At 35.0% G+C, this 20,420-nt stretch overlaps 1 protein-coding gene across 1 annotated transcript in view; it reads left to right on the forward strand.

The window, feature by feature from the left end:
- The window catches only part of Frl (formin-like protein), a 140,133-nt gene extending 119,954 nt beyond the window's left edge, over window positions 1-20,179 (forward strand). Inside the window, exons 6-17 of the mRNA XM_068777187.1 lie at window positions 548-796; window positions 1,445-1,588; window positions 2,007-2,123; window positions 2,789-2,917; window positions 3,814-3,925; window positions 4,525-4,853; window positions 5,263-5,470; window positions 6,330-6,902; window positions 7,689-7,852; window positions 8,564-8,665; window positions 9,217-9,321; window positions 17,646-20,179. Of these exons, the coding sequence (XP_068633288.1) occupies window positions 548-796; window positions 1,445-1,588; window positions 2,007-2,123; window positions 2,789-2,917; window positions 3,814-3,925; window positions 4,525-4,853; window positions 5,263-5,470; window positions 6,330-6,902; window positions 7,689-7,852; window positions 8,564-8,665; window positions 9,217-9,321; window positions 17,646-17,858 (2,445 nt within the window). The 3' untranslated portion in view covers window positions 17,859-20,179. The remainder of the gene's footprint in view (window positions 1-547; window positions 797-1,444; window positions 1,589-2,006; window positions 2,124-2,788; window positions 2,918-3,813; window positions 3,926-4,524; window positions 4,854-5,262; window positions 5,471-6,329; window positions 6,903-7,688; window positions 7,853-8,563; window positions 8,666-9,216; window positions 9,322-17,645) is intronic.
- The last annotated feature ends 241 nt before the right edge of the window (window positions 20,180-20,420 follow it).

The following is a 20,420-nucleotide window of genomic DNA, read 5'->3' on the forward strand; positions in this document are numbered from 1 at the left end:
GCAGTTACGAAGATTTCCTTGAAGATTATAAATATATATAATTAATATCTATGGCTCTAACCTGCTTTATCCCGGGTAGAAACCTTTATCAATGCGAACAACGTAAGCAGGCATAAAATGAAATAATTTATATTTTAATTTGACGTTGATGCTATGACATTCATTGCTAGATGTAAACCTCCCCTATAGATTTCAAATCGGCCGATGGGAACTTGCCTGCATCCAACGTCTTCCGAAGTTCTTATTAATGTCCTGTGTCCACCGTGGGTCCGCCCATTATTATAATTAATTATTTAATATTAACTAAATTTTACATATATCTCTTTCTGAGTTTAGTCCACTCTAGGTAGACAGGTAGCTGACATTTAGACCATTGTATAATTTCGTGTTTATAATTTTAAATTTTCGTAGTAAGTTATAAAATTTTAATCATTAAAAACTCCTTATTATTTCTTCTTACTGTTTACCATAGATAAGACAATTATCATTGAAACTAGTTTTGATTATTTATTTTCAATGTAATAAAAATTTTAAATACTTTCAACAGTATGGCTTCAATATGGTTATCCAACACCGGGAGGCGATCAATAGCATCGCACTGTCCCTCGTGCACCAGTCGCTTCGCACAAAGGCGCTGGTGCTGGAACTCTTGGCTGCAATCTGTTTGGTGAAGGGCGGCCATCAGATCATACTGGGCGCTTTTGATAACTTCAAGGAGGTGGTCGGAGAGCCCCGGCGGTTCCATACCCTCATGGAGTACTTTATGAATTACGACTCGTTTCATATCGAGTTTATGGTTAGTTGTCACATTTACTGGTAAATTTTTGTTAACTCTGAAATATTTATTATGTTTCTATCATAAGTGCATATTTAAATACTTGCATCCCTAATATTATGCTAAATACTACAGTAATAAATACTTATAATAATAATGAGTACTCGTTTGACGTTTACAAGTTCAAATATTCGTATTAAAGGTTAAATTAATAATTTCAATAATAAAAAATTGCGAGACCAATTCTCGGAGAGAAATACAATATCCTACATCAACAATATTACTTTTTCTTCCTAACCATGACGCACTGTTTTCATTTAGTCTGGCCAAAAATACTGATAAAATTAAAAATAAACAAGGTATTATTTTTAAAATTTGGTAACTTTCATTATTACATTATTGTTCCTTGTGTTTTCTTATTTTCCAATATATTTAAAAATATTTTGTGATGTTACAATGGAGTGGGGTGATAAAGGAACCGAATCGCTGTGATGATTGCATTACATAAAGTAGGTACGATTTCAAATACAATTTTTAAAATCTTTCTTATGCTTAGTATTATTTGAGCGGTCATTGTAAAGGTCATGTGCTAATAACAAATGTAATCTGCTCTAAGATATTTGAATCCCAATAGTGGACTACAATACAAAAGATGCTGGTTGGTTGCAGGTCGCCTGTATGCAGTTCGTGAACATCATCGTCCACAGCGTGGAGGACATGAACTTCCGGGTGCACCTGCAGTATGAGTTCACTGCGCTCAAGCTGGACGACTATTTGGAGCGTCTACGCTTCTGCGAGAGCGAGGACCTGCAGGTAAATAACATTGATTTAAAGGAATTACTTAAAATCTTCCTATATTTAAATATGTTAGGGTGCTAACACACCAGTGCGCTTCGTAACATCGATACCTAAAATAATTGGCAAAATATTTATACTTCCACAATCTATATACATATAAACGTCATAACCTGAGAATGAGTTTACTGATTCTGTATGAGTTGAATGTTGAAAATTTCTTGCGTTTGACTTTGACAGTAAAGTAGCCTGTTCGTGTATTAAGCCGTAATTAGAAAGTCGATTTCACAGTGACCAGTTCAAAGCATACTTTTGATTAGCTACCAGATGTGGATAGGTCGACCTACAAGGATTTCTTGCATTGTTAGTGCGAAAGGACTATAATTTTTTATGAATCTCGACCAGTTTAAGATCCAGGTCTCTGTTCGGTTTCCAGGTGCAAATATCGGCGTACCTAGACAATGTGTTCGACGTGGCGGCGCTGATGGAGGACAGCGAGACTAAGACCGCCGCCTTGGAGAAGGTCAACGAGCTGGAGGATGAACTGGGACATGTCAGTAATCACACCTTTATACTGTACTTGTACATATACTAGTACATTGGAATCACCTAAAGTAATGCTAGGCGTAATACGTGCCTTTATTTTCATATGTTGTTTGAGACATGAAGAAGGTTCTTGTGAAGAAAAAATGCAATAACTATGAGGAAAATAGTAAAGGTTATTTTTTTTCTTACAAAACCAAAGAGTATAAATTTTATTCCTAATTTTACCTCCATATTTTTTTTATTCCCATATAAAAATAAGAATATATATTCACTTATTTGTATATAGGACAACTAGTAGTACACATAAATTAAAATTACTTTAAAAGTTACCACACAACATTAAATTTTACCATGTAAAATATTGTAAAAAGGTCACACCACATAAAATAAAAAAAAGATTGAAGAAAAAAGCGATCGCATGTATGAGTTAACATCTGCCTCACGGCTTTAGATACCAAAAGAGCTCCTAATATAATTTAAAAGTGTTACCTCTAGTATGTAATCTTACTCATGGTTATGTGATTAAAAATACTTAATCTAAGTTAAAACTCAGTTGTGAATACAGTGATTTATTAAGATTGTTTCTTATGTTTATAAGAGCCGTGAAAGATCAAAAGAAATCTAGCAATTTTCATTCGTAAATATCTTATGCAATATTGTCTCCATTTGAAGGCACACGAGCGACTCGCGGCGTTGGAGAGGGACGCCATCGCCAAGCTGGGCAGCCTGGAGGCCGAGCTGGCACAGGTGCGCCAGGAGAGGGACCAGCTGGCGGAGGCCAGGAGACAAGTCGTCGAAGAGGTACCCTTCCTTTATTAACAAACGGTTTACTGATTTTTTATTTTTGAAAAGCTTTTTATACTTTTCTCTACACTTCATAAACTTTGTAACTCCTTTATGGGCAACTGTGTGGTGTTACAGTACAGTACCTTTTTATGTGCCGTACATTGTAATTAATTTAAGAAGTTTTTTTAGATTCTTAAGAGCTAGGCATTAAATCACTGGTCCGAGAACATTGGAAGTGTCCACAAAAAATCCGCCTGGGTTTGTGGTGGACTATATGTATATGTTGAAAGATGGACTTATAGTGGAGTTTGATTTTATTTTATATCAAATTGGATTCTCCTTGTATTCTTCTTATTGTGTATATAAGCGTACATTTTTAATAAAACACATCTGTATAATGTTTTAATGCTTCTAGCAACCTTCAAATAATTTTGGAATATGTGACCTAGTGGATAGGTCCTCTATAAAGTTGATTGACGACATAGTCAAAGTCCACTGGAAGGCGCTATATGCGGGCAGCGCAAGATTGATCTATTTCCTGCAATAAACGTTTATTAACTTACATGATATCGTATAACTTTAACCACAATGCGCTTATGGTTGCTAAAGCCTTAAGGTTTTAAAATGGAGAACATGAATGGGCAAGCTGAGGGTAGAAAGCAAGTCCACCCGTGTGGACAGACGATCTTGGGTATATTCAGCTTCTAACCGTTTCTACTGGAAGTCTATAAAGAAGATCTATAGTGTAGATCATAATGAATACAAAAATATTTTGAATTAAAAAGTAAGGGCAAATATACTTCATAACTACCTCTCAATCGGTACTATTGGGAATCTACGGTGGAATCCTATATCTAGCAGTTGACCTCCGACTATATACTCATCACTCCCAATGCCTGTTAATATTAAAGGTGTCGACGTTGCGGCGAGCACAGCAGGACTCCCGCAACAGGCAGTCCATGCTGGAGTCCAAAGTCCAAGAGTTGGAGACCCTCACCAAATCCCTGCCGCGGGGGGCTTCTAGTAAGTACAATAGTGATAATCACCGACAGGACTCGTTTGAAGTGATAGTAGGTGGGGTAAATCTTCCGTGTAAGCTACACTTATATAAGAATCCTATTTTTTATTTATTTTAATGGCTCCTGCTATTGGAGACCTTTCGTACAAATCCTGTCTTGGGTTCACAGGAACAGACTCTATTTAGTCATTTATTCACTTTCGTTTTTTACTATCTCACTCTTTTTATATACTTCTTAGTATCTCTTATTTATTTTTGGGAATTTAATAAACGCTCCACCAAGCACTTGTGAGAAGAATTTCGTAAAATCCGATCTTAGCTAATATATATTTGGCGGGAGAAATGTTTCTACCAAATTTCGAGTTTTATGGTGCCGAATCACCGTTGATTCTTGTTGGTTAATTAATTTCGCTACAATTGGTTATCTTAAATAGGGCAACCAGGTGTCAAATAATAGCAATAGACCAATGGACCGCACTAATGCGCGGCTAGAAGCGCGGCAGTATTATATACGATATCTAGATTAGTAAGTCATTGAAGCCTTCGGCTACTTAGTTTATTGATGAAAATTTATCACATAAATATGTAAATTTGTATTTAACAGTGGGAGCAATATCTCACGCGCTCTGCAACGGCACCACCAACGGTCACTCGCCGTCGCCGCCACCGCCCTTACCAAATGGTGAAGTGGGTGCGCGTGACACCCTCCCGTCGCCTCCGCCCCCTGCGCCGCCTGCCCCGCTGCCCCCTCCTCCACCGCCAGCACCGCCTGCGCCCCCCGCGCTGCCGCCCGCACCCCCTGCGCCACCAGCCCCGCCCGCGCCGGGCCTCATGGCCCCGCCGCACCACACAGACGCCATGACTATCAAAAGAAAAGTGGAGACAAAGTATAAGTTACCAACGCTTAATTGGATCGCGCTGAAGCCCAATCAGGTGAGCGGCAATGTATACTTATCGCTACTCATCACCTTTACTGTAATTTTAATATCATCATCATATTAGCGGCAGAACGTCTGCTACGATGTTGGTCTTACCAGAGATTTCCAATAACACGGTTTGGAAGCGACCTGCGTCCAGCTACGATCTTAACAAGATCATGATGATCAAGTCAACAAATAACATTTTACGACGACGTCTTTAATGTGGAACAGGAAGTTTGTATGCAAAAACCCCGTTACGCATAAAATGCCAGCATGAACGATAACATTGTGAGATATCTAAAAACTTAAAAAATATTTGACTTCCACCTTGACGTAAACTACGGTTCTACGGTCTACTTAAGAAGTCTGATTTCCAAGAGTTACCTTTTTATGTATAACCACGTGTAACTCCCTGCGAGCAGGTGCGCGGTACGATATTCAACGAGCTTGACGAGGAGCGGCCGCGGCGACGGATCAACTTCGCGGAGTTCGAGCAGCGCTTCCGTCTGGGCGGCTCCAACGCCGCGCACGCCCTCTGCGAGCCCGACACGCTCGCCTCATTCCCCAGTAAACGGTTCCGTAAGCCCGACACCGTGTCGCTGCTGGAACACACGCGCCTGCGTAACATTGGTAAGCTATAAACAAGAGTTGTAACTATAAAACATTTTTATGTGAAATAAACCACATAGTTGGATGGCACTTTAGGAAAGCGCGCTGAGGTGAAAAATGTAAAAAAAGAGTGTAAGTGCCCATAACCCCCTACCACGTAATAACTTAATCGCGGTACAGCTATTTCGGTAGCAATAGACAATTAACAATATTTAACTACAATGCACAATTGTCAATGCCACTAAAGCAAACAAAAGTACCACAATGAAATCCCCAAAAATATTTTATTTATTTCCTCACTTCTAGGCTATATTAACAACATAAATTCTAGCGTATAGCAAATCTAAAACCAGTACATGAAAGTAATAAAAGGGTATGCACAATGTCTTATCCTTGGTACAATAAAAATCTACTTCTCGTGTCACGGTGTTCGAACTTGAACTCCTCTGAAACGGCTTGACTGATTTTTACCAAATTTAATATGCGTATTCAGTAGGTCTGAGAATCGGCTACTATCTATTTTCTATACCCCTAAGTGATAAAGGTTGTTCACACTTAAAAAAAAATTATTTTTTTAACGAAATTTTTTGTTTTTTTATGACATGATACAAGAATACATACAACCATAAATTTTCACCCCTCTACGATCAACCCTTATTTTTTATTTGTAAATTATAATATCATTTTTTTTTTGCAAAACAACGTTTGCGGGATTAGCTAGTATTATATAAATTGGAAGAGTAAGTCTATACATAAACATAAAAAAATAATCTTCATTTAAAGTATTCAATGTATAGCAAAATAGTTAAAGTTGAAAGAAAAAGGAGCTTATTCATATTAATTTTTCGTACCAGTCTAAGTATAAAAATTATTTCCGCAGCGATCTCACGAAGAAAACTCGACACGCCGGTGGAGAAAGTGATTGCAGCAATCAACAATTTAGACCTGAAGCAACTACCGCTAGAGAGCGTGGAGATACTCCAGAGGATGGTGCCCACAGAGGCAGAACAGAAGGCGTACAAAGAATATGTAGCAGAGAAGAAGAACGTAAACCAGCTCACGGAGGAGGACAAGTTCCTGATGCAGCTCACCAAAGTGGAGAGGATATCTGCCAAGCTGTCAATCATGAGCTACATGGGCAACTTCTTCGACAACATACACCTCATAACTCCACAGATACATGCAATCATATCCGGTTCCTCCTCCGTAAAATCCTCTCAAAAGTTGAGGAATGTTCTCGAAATTATTCTCGCGTTCGGAAATTACCTGAACAGTAGTAAACGCGGGCCGGCGTACGGGTTCAAGCTGCAGTCGCTGGACACGCTGATGGACACCAAGTCGACGGACAAGAGGGTGTCGTTGTTGCACTACATCGTCGCCACCGTCCGACAGAACTTCCCCGAGCTGCTGAACTTCGACACCGAGCTGCTGTATATCGACAAAGCTGCGCAAGGTAAATACATCTCTTGGCAATTTATGATGATATTCATCATAATTTAAGTTTTCATTTAATGTTGGGTGTTGGTTATATTAATAAGGCCGTATTTGTCGGAAGTCAGTAAACTTTCAATTATTTTAATTGATACCTCGAAACTTCGCTGTGATTGAATCAAAATTGAGGAGATTCGCAAACGAATCAAGATCACGGACGGGCGTTGCTCGTGCATCCTTCGGCCTTTGGGGCCGAAAGGTCGCGGAAAGTCGCTGGATGTGGTCAACGCAAACTATTGGGGCGATATTTGGGGGAGGCCTATGCTTGGCAATGGACCTCTATCGGCTCACGTGATGATCTTTTAATTAAAATCTAACAAAAATTATCGACATATCTTAACAAGTGAATAGCCTATCTATGGTACTATAGGGGTAATATTACGTCATTGTTAACGGCGTTTACAAAAGGGGAATTCTATAGAAATAAAATTATTCATTTACGTCAGAAACCCACAGTACTAAGCAAGATTTAGTATAAATATCCTATACAATACTATATTGTTGTATAAGGTATATGTTACCGTCAGCATAACTTTGTTGTTTAGTTTCATGTTATTGAAAACTTAAATTATTTTCATATTTATGTCTTTTAATTATTATTTAATCTAGATTGAAGTGTTTAAAATTTATAAATGAATATTTTGCTTACTTCCTGAAGGTCAATTTGACAAGAATATGTTCTTCATTTTTTATATGTAGAATATGGACGTTTTAGATGACGTGGATTATGTGTGTTTGTTTGCGGCAGTGTCGCTGGAGAACGTGGGCGCGGACGTGTGCGAGCTGGAGCGCGGCATGGAGGCGGCGCGCCGGGAGGCGGAGTCGCGGGGGCACTCGCACGTGCTGCGCGACTTCATCGCCAACGCCAGCGACAAGCTGCGTCGCCTGCGCGCCGAGACCAAGCACGCGCAGGTACACATCCCCACCACACCCCCCACTACCAATGTCGCAATTCATTTTATTATGACCCATGCATTTATTTACGTACACCAGCGGCACACATAAGTAAAAATTACCGTACAAGTTACCGTATATGTAACGGTTTTAAGAAAGGAATATTTTTTAAAATTTTTACTTACTTCATTTTTATGTCATAATCTTAACATTACTCGAAATTATTAAAATTACACAGTAAAATATTCTAAAAATACTTCTATCAAACTTTATTATATGTATGACAATTGAGATATTTTATATTGGGAGACAAATGGGAAATTGATGAAATAGAAAATGTACGGGTGTCCTATAAATCAACTACAAGCTGAAGGCGGATGGTAGAGATGATAGTTGCTAACCCAAGAAAATTATTAAAAAAATCTTTATTTTATGTATAAACAATTGATTTTTTAAAACCAGTACGATTAAAAAAGTAAATTAATATTAATCGCCTTGTGTTATCACTAACTTTACTTTTAAAATTAATAGTATTTTATGTCAAATCGTACTCAAAGCTATGACTACATTCTACATGACTTAGATTTATTAAATTGTCCATAACTAACCAGTACTTTGCTTTTGGACCTAATGTCGGTTTGTCGTTGATTTATGGGACAGTTTATCAGCATATAAAAATGATAAATGATAAAAGAGCTAGTAAATTGTAGAGTACGTGCCTTTTCACAGGACTCGTTTGCGTCGTGCGTAGAGTACTTCGGCGAGGCGCCGCGCAGCTGCGACGCGAACGCTTTCTTCTCGCTGCTCGTTCGTTTCACGAGGGCGTTTAAGGTATAGTATTGCACAGAACACTGATGGTTGTAACACGGCTGATCACTAATCCAGACATAAGGCTTTCATATCTTCATACCAGCCGATAGAAACATATACAATAATTAGGCCTCTTACAAAAATCGTTACTGACCAGTTATTTGATTTCCCACGACTTTGAACTAAATCGTCGATCCAGTTAGTGGGGAGGCCTAACTATCCGCGTCTATCGGCTCGTGGACCCTATCGACTCCTACGACCGTCCGTTTCACGCTGTGCAATTCTTCGGACTATGTCAATGACCTTGGTTGGATCTCCACATTTTAAATCTCGCAGCTCTAATTCCAGTGAAGAGATACAATAATACTACTCGACTAAATTGTATGAAAACTAATTCGTGTATAATTATATAGCTGTCCTCTAGTTAGCTCGGGCATGCAATGCCATTTATGAGCGTAATTTTATAAAATCCGCAATAAATAATTGATGTGCAAGTATGTGCATGTTTGAGAGTTATTTTTATTTATATTTTTTGTCTATAAAAATATATCAAAGTCCAATTCAATACACAGCAAGCCGACGCCGAAAACGAACAACGACGCAGACTGGAACAGGCGGCTCAGCAGGCCGACAACGTCGACCCCAATAAGGCTAAGATAGTGCAGAAGAAACAACAGGTGCGTTCTGTTCTCGGCCTTATTCTATACACTATAAGTACTATAATCAAAAAAAAATATTTTAGTTTTCTTTGTTAGTGTAAAATCCACCTAAACGTATGTCGTTTAGAGTATAAAATCCAACGTTTGATAAAAACTATATATATTATAAAAATGTGGAAAGTGTGCCTATTTTTTGTCCTTTGTAGAGTTATAACATGTATTTAATTTTTTTTATACTAAAAGTACATCAAGTAACTCCGTTAGTAACTTGACCATAATTTTTAATAGTTTCTTAATTAAATGAAGAAATAGATAATAAACGGAATATTATTGACTGTATGTAATATGTAGAATGTTAAATAATAACCTAATCTATATATTAAAAACTAACAGCAAAAAGATAGTTAATATAGTATATCATAATGTATGTTACATAACCAGAGAAAGCGTTTATAGAAGAATCCGTCATACGGTATTAAATTATAGATTTCAAGATAAAAGTAACAGTATAGTAAACTTAAAGGCTCTAATTTCTGAATATTCTGCAATGTCCTTATTACATATTAACATCCTTATTACATAATTTTGTGTAAATCTCTCCAATAATTTGTTATAATGAGAGACGTAACTTCTCAGCGTTCTATTGACCTTGCGGATGTCGGGTCAACCGCGTTGTAAGGGGGAGGAGTCGGGTACAGTCTCGGGGCTGACGACCAGTATAGCACGTTTATGAAAGCCTTCTCTGAAGGCTTACATCTACCCCAATAAAGATCGGCCACGATGACCGGTCTTGGGTAGAGACTCGACTGTTACTTCTAGTACTATCTAGTGAATGGCTTACCAATTTAATCTTAAATGATACTATTATATTTATACTGTTTATTTGTAAAGGTTTTGAATTATAAAGAGAGAGACAGAAAATAGTTCACGCTTTTCCACCTTTCAATAAATATCAGCCAATTATAATCTGTGAATGTTTTGATAACCGAGTTATAATGAATAAAATGTATGCTCTAATAAATAATGTAACGTCTACTGTAAATATTAATGTGAATATGACTGTACTTAACCGTACACTAAGAACTCGATTGGTACATCATTATAATTATCATTGAAATTCATTAATCAATTTTTTTTTTGCTTCCAAAGCTCTTTGATTGCTTCAGTGGTGAATGGAGTCTGCGGATTATGTAGTAGTTTTTTTTTTCGAGTGCATTATTGCTAATTTTTAATCTGTAGCCAATAATCAAAGTAATCGATAATATTTTTTAAAACCATAGATAATAAATTTACGACAAGATTATAGCACTGTCCGTATACTTGTCAATATCATCGCCTTTTTAAACTTTATTAAGATTATGTAATATTTAACATGAATTTATATTTTTGCATGATTAACATAATAATAAAAAAATATTGTCGATTCTGTTTAAATTTAATTTATTCGAAGCCATACTCATTTCGAATTACCTTGAAGTAATATATCATTATGACGTTCTAATATAATATTCGGTAACATTGACCTGAATATATATATATATATATATATATATATATATATATATATATATATATATATATCTCATCTCTTGGTCACAACATAAGTAGAGAAAGCCTATTGAAACTGCGCATTTGAAAATTCACGAACTGCAATTAATATAGTCTGATAACAGCTGCATCGATTAGTATTTTCGATCACAAAATTTATTTATTTATTTTACATTTAAACAATAAACAAAGTGATCGGTCAAGTAATAACACATTAATTGTTTTTTTCCATGCTTTTTTGCAATGCTAATATCCAATTTCTGGCGTTGCAAATTTTGTCGCTATAGCTACTTTTAATATTATAGTGCATTATAATTTTATTAATTTAAAATCTAATATTCTTTAACGCATTTAATATTTGAACCTTTCATAATGCTATTAATTCTTTTGTTATCTTAATTAATAATAATTACGTTGGTTTACCTAATTGACAATTAACGGTTTTTATTTAATTATATTTAAATTCATTTTTAAAAAATAACGAATAGTATTTTTTATTGTGTAAGATGTTTATCGCCCTCTCGGGTATAAGGATATATACTTGAGTCCCAACTGTGGGAATATTAATAATAATAAAGCTATTTAAGTAAATAGATATTTTGTTTTAAATATTTTACATCTACATGGTATGTACATGTAAATATTATTAGTAAAAACAACTTTAACTTTGTCTTCCGACAGATGTCACTACATTTGTGTACAGTCACAATAAAAAGTGTTGGCATATTATAGCAAACATTTAGTAGAGTAATTATTTACATTTGCTTGTGTTAGACGATAAACTACCTGTTTATGATCTGGTAGAAAGTCCAAAAATAATTTCTTTTGTTAGTTTACTTAAATCAGTGAAGTGATTTTTATAATTTTAACCATTATAAATTTTATAAAAATATGTCCAAAATATCTAATACTTTACAAAAAAAATTAGAGTAATATATATTTATTTAGATACACCTTTGCTATTTACAAAAAAAAAACATGAAATAATGTAATGATATAAAACTAAGGGTCATTAAGTGAATACCATTTAAATTTTAAACAGATAAATTACTTCAAGGTATTTGTTAAGGCATTGTGTGTAATCAATTCTCCGGACTCTGGGCTTACATTGATAGCACTCGTTGGTCATTCCTAGTGTTTCAGTATAGTTCGCCTGTTGTATATCATCTCTATAGTTTAACCTTTGACGTGTGATATCATGTACCTCATTTATAATCATACTACCATGCATAAGTATTCCGTCATCGCCTGTCGTATCACTAAAATGATACAAAGATATATATACAAATAATGTAGATATATTGTTTTATACTTTCCCTGCCTTGGATTCGCATGGACTATTTTTACAAAATAATTTTTTTCACAGATTTTATTATTTGCGTTCACATCTTTATTTCCTTCTCAGTGTGTTTATTCAGTCATCTTTTATTATTCACAAATTCTACAGTTTCTTTCACTTAATGTAGATATATTGCATGGATATCATGTTTCATAAGGCATCTTCTATCCATATTTTCTAATAGTTTTTAATTATCGCACTAAAGTTATTGCTGGCTTTAATGTATTAATTATAAATCTTTTTTGTTCTATCTGTTTAATCTCCTTGTCCAAGTTCCTAAATACTCTAAGAATTTTTAATTAACATCTTATAATGCAGCTTTATTTTTATTGCTCCAAAATATCTTAAGAGTTCTATGCACAATCAACTGAATTTATTGCATAAAAATTTTTTTTTTTAGAAACAAAAATCCGTAGAGACGCTTCAAATTTTAAATTTGTTTCTTGCTTGAGTCTTCATCATCTACACATTTAGAAAGAAGTTTAAATGACTTTAGTATTTTATTAGATCAGAGATAGATCATTCAAAATGCTTATAGAATATGAAAAATACATCAATATTATACTTTTAAGTACTCTGCAAAACAAATCCCATTATGAGTGAAATACAATATAGAATAGTTGATATCACAGCCTGTTTATTATTTGCCACCAACATTTTTATCTTGACCCATTGTTATACTACTCGTTTGTATGACATAGATGATATACTGCGGACGCATTGATTTGAAATGTTTTGTAATAAAATTCAAGGACCCGCCATGATGGAGGCGCCGGTTCACCACTACGTCGATGTAAGCCCAGTCCGACTGTTTTAAGTAGACCAGAGAGTGCAGTGTTGTCTTATATAAAAACATTACATTGCAATTTCGTCGTATTTTGATACATTTTGTTTTGATATTTTGTGAACGATTTTAACATGGTGTTTTGGCTTATAATGGTTTTTATTATAGTTAAAATGGCAACATTGATGTCTAAAATTAACATCCGGATATTGATAATTTGAAATAACTTTTTTGAAATAATTATTTAAAATGAAACTTGTATCAGTGTTGCCATGTTCGCCATTAACATTATTGTAGCGGCGGTGATGGTAACACCAGACAATTAATTCTCGCAGAGGTTTAACTACGCGGCCGTCAGCGCAGGCCTATTGCAGCAACACTTGTCTCAGTTGAGGCACAGTCTAGACCCTGTCTAGGCGAAAATCTAGCGTCTAGGACACTAACGCGACTGGGAGTAAGTCGATGGGGTACGATAGCGAACGGGGCCTGAATACGTTGTGTGTGTGCGTGTGTGTGACTACCGTACTAACATGTGTTCGTCTGTGTGCGCGGATGGGGTGATGTTATATTTAATTGGTGTTTTATACATAACGTAGACGAATTGAATATATGAATGCAAACTACAAACTTTGTCTTGATTAAATCTTATTAGTTAAAAGACGGTGCTGTTATAGATCCAAAGAGAAACGATTGTACGAGATAATCGACTACTAGCGCCATCTATTGGCGTAACAGCGTTCAGACACAACCATCATGCCTATATATATGCATATGTCTTCGTGTGGCTGATCAGTCACCCTCACCCAAAAGGACCCGGATTCACGGCTTGTTCAGATAAAAACAAATCTTACTTAGTAAATTCCGTCATCACGGTCACTGGCTATTCCAGAAAGGTTCTTTCTGTCACAATAACTTCACTGTTTTACATCTTCATTGTTTATTATTGCCTTTTATCACTCAATAAGCAGCATGACTTAACCAGCGGAATTCAAATTGAACCGTAGCGAATGACATGTTCGTTTTCATCACACAAATCCTCTGTATTTCACAATAGGGAAGTTTAGTCTGTCATACACATAAATCTTCCGATTGCTTTCAACAGATTTAAGTCCATACTTATCGCTATCTAAGTCTTTAATAACCTGATAGAGTATTTAGATTTTGTGTCAACCTCACACTTTCTGTTAGTATTTTTCCTTTGAATGGAAAATAAATCACCCGCTGCAAGGCTTTAGACTCTTCGTTTTAATACATAGATGCCCACTGCATAGCGTAGGTTCATCCTTTATAATCAAATCACAAAGTTGTAAATTAAATATGTGATTGCTTCGCCGATATCCAACCCACAACGTATGATCGCGAGTCTGTCTTCTATCGCAGAACTATCACTGCTATAAACTCTTCCTTTGTCATTTTAGCCCATAGACGCCAGAAGGGGCCAAATCAAATACCATAATCGCCAAGCTTGGCAGGCGGGTTGGCAATCGCAGTACGTTGTTATGGCACGACGAGAACGCTGCTGCCCATCCTCCATAAACTTTTTTTTTATGAGCAATGTTAATTCTATATAATCAATGCACATAGTTTGAATATATGAGATTGTATCTCGGGAATAGAATTCACGATACGATCGCAAGTCTAATTCCCCTACTGTTGGGTTGCCACTGTTCTGGAATCTTCTATGGTTCTATCTAATCTGATTTGTACGTATTTAGCGATTTGTTAATATTGCCAATAGCTGTAATGTTCAGTCTAAGTATTTACCTAAGGTTTGTTATTGTTAGAAAACAAAAGCAATAGAGGTCAAGCTATGTTCCTTTTGATTCTCCGTAGGACCTCTATAAATTCCTGTGTAGTACTGCTCTATCAAATATATAGCTTATTATTGGACGGTATTATTCTTAAAAATATAAATTATTACTATTGTTATTAAAATATATATTTATAACAACGAACGTATATGTCTTAAATCGTAATGTATACACCAATTAAATTTTAATATATTAAAAAATAAATAGTTGAGAATAAGGCTTGAGTTCACCAATACCCAGATAATAGTTTAGAAGATAACAAATAGGCTTTCGATTTAATTAATTCTTAATCTGTTCCAATTTCAAACGAGTTGTTTTTTTAATCGACACATTTGTGTATCGGTTATATTTTACAAATATATTAGTTTATAGATATATGGATTATTTTGTTATATTTGCATGACATTTAGTTTTGAATTTTGAAGGTCAGTATGACAATATAGACAGTCATAAAGAGCGTAATAAACGTATATATCAGGGATGGCCAAACTGCGGCCCGCGAGCCACATGCGGCTCTTTGAACTGTTATTTTTGGCTCCGATTGATTGTTGAATTAATTCAATATTTAAATTTATATTATCTATGTTAGCTCTGGAGGAATCGAAACAAATTACTGGCGTGAATAATAATTATTATTATTCCTTCATAAAATTAGCGAAATCCAAACACCGATCATAATTAACTAACCGGCATATTAAGTATTATTAGGAGTACTGTCATATACGTGTGTCATTATATCTAACTTCAATACACATATTTTTGTACTTATGTTAAAATAATTTCAATAAATTTGGCGTTTTATATATGCGTATACAATTGCGGCTCGCAAAATATTTCAAATTTCGAAAAATAGCTCGCATTATTAAAGAGCTTGGTCACCCCTGGTATATATTATAATAATAACATATAACTAGAAGAATGAAATATAAAAATGTAAACGGGTAATTGGCACTTAAAAGTTAATCGTTGTTTAATCTACGATTAAAAGTTGACGCTTTGTAAAATTTATGGTGAACTCCGGCGTTAACATTGGTACACGGATTAGACCGTTGGTTTCAAACGGGATGTCAAGAATGGGCATGAGTGGTGGGTGAAAGAAAGTAGCTTAAATCACACGCCTGTCCGCATGGCACACGGCCCAGTTTTACCTGTGCTCACGTCCGTCACCTGTGCTGTTCACTAATCACCATTATTAACCTTCTGTGGAATAATTTGTATATGGTTAACAAAACACCCATAAATGTAACGATACTGTTTACCTACGACGAGAAATAGACGTAAATGTAAAGTTGAATAAAAAAATTTCCTTTCTTTCTAACAGCAATCTTTTTACTTTTTTAATCGTATTTAAATATTAGAATAACGCCAGTCATACGAGTCAATAAGTCAAGTGATTTTCTTTCTAATCTATTTATTTGTACCTTTAAATATCTGTCAAAGTAAAACTGTATGTGTTATCTGTTATAATTGTCTTAGAGATAATGTCGCATTTATTCACTATTGCTAAGGAATTTTCGCAAAAGTACAAATATTAGGTGCGCCATGAATCTAAAATAAGAATTAAAATTGCAAAAGGATTATTGTTTAATATTTAGCTATAACGTATTTTACAACATAAAGGTTTGTTTTACTTACATTTTACATATCGACAGTTATGTATCTTTTGTTTTTATTTTACACGTAAAACTTTACTCGTATTAGTACATAATGACATGATTTCAATAATACCATGTTGATAAATACGTGAGAGTATATTCTTTTTGTATTAACAAAATCTTAAAACATAAATATTTCGAGTCAGCCATCTTCAAGAAAAATACAAAATTTTATTCTAAATTCAAGTAGTGTTTAGGAAAAATGTTGCCAGAGATATACGCCTGTGTATATAGTAATATTTATTTAGACATGTATAAAAAAACCAAACTGTATTTAGGATAAATAAAAATAATAACCTGAGCTTGAGATATTTGTATTACTGAATTTGACTGTATATTGATTGAGAATGTTCTTGCACCGTTGTAGCATCAGCAAGCTTTTTACTAATTAATTTTTAACGCAATCTAATAATTATTTGTTGAATATATAATCAAATTCGTGTAACCCAATTGTAAATAAATAGATAATATATTTAAACATTTTTCTGTGTGATTGTACTTCAAGGTACTGTTGTACTTAAATAACGTATGAGAAGGTACAATGGGAGTGAATGTTTGTAAATTAGTTGAATATACATGGCAACACTTACAAATTCGTTAAACGTCCCATTTTAAGAAAGAATATTTGCGATTATTTTCTGTATTAGAAAATAAATATTTAAAACTTAATCAATTTTCGAAGTATATTCTGCCGAAATTTTGTATACAGTAACTGCCGTAGATTTCTTAATAGATAAATAAAACACATCAGTACCTTCAATAAGAATCGCTAATAAAAATTTCAAAGATCAGATTTTTTTAAAAATTTAAGTGTGGTACACGAATTTGGTTTACATTACTACACTGTCTTGCGTTAATTAGCATTTAGCATGGCTATTGTGTTTATAGCTGTAGCAAAGCTTACGACTTACGTATTTTTATCTTATATTATAAATATCAAAATTTACTCTCCTATTTTATTATTTTATATTAAATTTTCTATAAAGTATTACATTAGAGTTAATTATAAGTGACATTGAAAATACAGTACAAACAAATATGTATCTTATGTGATACAGCATGCATTACTTAAAATAATTATTAATTCTTGAAAATATTTATAACTATAAATTACAATTTACATTGAATGAATTTTGAATATATGTAATTGGTTATAAAATCGTTAAATGAATAATTAAAATGGAATACTGTTGATGTTGACACAGGAGGCTGTCATCAACGAGCTGAAGACGAAGTCACAGAGCGTCGGCGAAAAGAAACTGCTGCATCAGGATGAGGTGTACAACGGCGCTCTCGAGGATATCCTGCATGGGCTACGCAGTGAGCCGTACAGGAGGGCCGACGCCGTGCGTCGCTCGCACCGCCGTCGCATCAACTCTCACCGCCTCTCCAAGGGTCTTGAAGACCTGGACGTATGATACCCGCAGTCCGCCGGCGTGCCCGAGCGTAACGCAGTACGCCGTGCTGTCATGGCCATCGACGCGGCCGCCTTTACCGATAAGCGCAAGCGTCGCAAGGACCTGGACATGGTGCACACCAAACACTCGATATCCATATACAATATCGAGGACGCGGAGATCCTCCCGGAGGCTCACGCCCGTCGCCCTCGCCCCTCCGCCTACAGGGTGGCGCCCGCCGACGCGGACCCCGAAGAACGCTGTGACCTGCTCAAGTCCACCTATGACGTCATATCTAAGTACACCCGAGCTATGTTCGATAAACAGAACGAGACGGTCGTATAAACCACACACAGCTACTACCCCGCCCTCTCGAATACGTCTATACGTTGATTTACGTTAAATAGTTTTGTTAACAAAGTAACATCTTTCGTTTATACAAACAAATTGAAATACATAGCCATTGGTTATAGGTATAAAAAGGTTGAATGTATAGCTCATTTTCTATTAATTAATATATAGTACACCCTTTCTAGCAAATGAAATATATATTCAATCTTTTAAATCTTTTAAGCCTATTACCAATCACCCTGTATAACTTGATATATTGTCCCTCCGTTAAACTAAAGTTTCCGTTAACCTCACCGCCATAACATTTCCTTTTTTTTGTATATATAGATTGTTAAAAAATAATTCCATGTATTTCTCTGTAAAACCAAGTTGTCTCTCGAAATAATAGTTGTTATTATGTACATGGCAACACTAATATTTTGGAATGATGTTATTGAATTTATGATCTGTGATGCGTAGATACCGTATGATAACTTTTAATACGCCCAATATTCGATCCGCGCAACAAGTTCCCGATATTTTTCTATGGAAAATTTACAAAATTTTTGTGTTTATTTGTATGTGAAATTTTTTTATGCAAAATAACGGAATAACTCTCGGAACAATGACTTGTCCATTTTTGATACGCTCGCTTTTGCACTAGGGGTTAATTTTTTTCGCTGGCAACACAGCGCGGCGGGCCGATAGACCCGCTAGATTCACGGCCTTTGAGCAGCGCACACTTTTTAAACACAATTTTTTATAGTGACTATTGAACTGTTTTTATAGACACTTATATAGTTGAAATTGTAACAATGAATGTATTTACTAAAATTTGTACGGAAGAACTAGAATAATTTTTATGTTCCGCACGTGGCGTTGTGTGGAAGTGTTTCGCATTTAAGTGTAGCATTTTGTACCTACTGATATTGTGATAGTTCAAATATACTAATGATTTTCCTTTTAATATTAATTTTGATACCTGGCAACATTCGCGTTGGTTGATCACATGTTTGTTTATCTGTGGTTCCAGTAAAACAATTTCGTATCAAACATGACATATAGATTAAAAATTCCATAGATTAAGTTTTCAATACGCAATTAACTGATTTGTTTTTAAATTCATTTATTGTAGACGTTTAGTTTGTGTTATTTGTAATTATTTAAACTCGATTTATTAACCAATATATAGAATCTCTTATTTGTAAATATATTTTTACAGGTTCTAATGCGGTGTTCGGTGTCCGCGAATGATGTAAATATGGTATTTTTATATTATTATGTATTCACTCAAGACACTTGGGTTAGAGCGTGCGTTTACAGGCTAAGGCGTAGTGTACGTAGTTTCGAGCGATTTTAATTTTAATATTTAATTTAAGGGAAAGTAATATATTGTTTCGCTACATACATTTTGACGTAAGGCTTGTTATACACTAGGTTAAAATTTGCAAGCAAAGCACGCTGTTCTGTAGTAGTACGACCTGTGTAGTGCCTGATCAACGCGACCTGAGTGTGTACCAAGCTTTACGTATATAGGGTGCTCATTCGCACGCATGTGGATATTATTTTATATTTTGTAATTTTGTGTTGATTTAATAAATTGTATTAAATCAAATTTATAAAATTACAGTTTGATCGTGTTAACGGATCGAAAACGTGCACAAATCGTCGTTAATATTTTGTTTGAGGTTTCCTGCCAAATATGATTCTGGTTGAAAAAGACATCATAAAAGTTATACTTTAAAAAGGTTATTAAAGATCCCCCGTCAATTGTCGGATTTAGAAAAATCGATTAATTTTTTTTTTAAGTTTTTCAATGTCTAACAAAATCTTGTATAATCTGTACGGATAAAATTCAGACGTAATTAACTGATTACATGCGATCACTGTTTAATCGATGGTTGTCGGGGTTCGTTTAAGTTTAGTGAAGTCTATAGTTGAAGTTAAACCGCAGTCGCTTATGTCAGCGGCGCGCAGTATTCAGAGATGCAATAAACAACATTTGTAATGGACGCTGTGTTTTATTTATCACAAGTATATAAGCTCTATATATATTTTTGTATTATTGAATAACAGCCTAAGCCGAGGTCATCTGTCGTCGGTCCGTGCAGAAGGTCACTACGCGCAACACCTGTAACAAATCCAGGTTATATAACTGCCTGAGCCGAAGTTCCCGAAGGAGCCTTCAAGCTAAGATACGTAAACAAGATTTAGTAATCCTTTAATGATAGTATGAATTTTTTATATACAACA

The sequence above is a fragment of the Battus philenor genome, unplaced genomic scaffold, assembly GCF_028537555.1.
Source record: "Battus philenor isolate CCGP_79_NKW_IND1 unplaced genomic scaffold, ilBatPhil1.0.hap1 SCAF_13, whole genome shotgun sequence".
NCBI classification, from domain to species: domain Eukaryota; kingdom Metazoa; phylum Arthropoda; class Insecta; order Lepidoptera; family Papilionidae; genus Battus; species Battus philenor.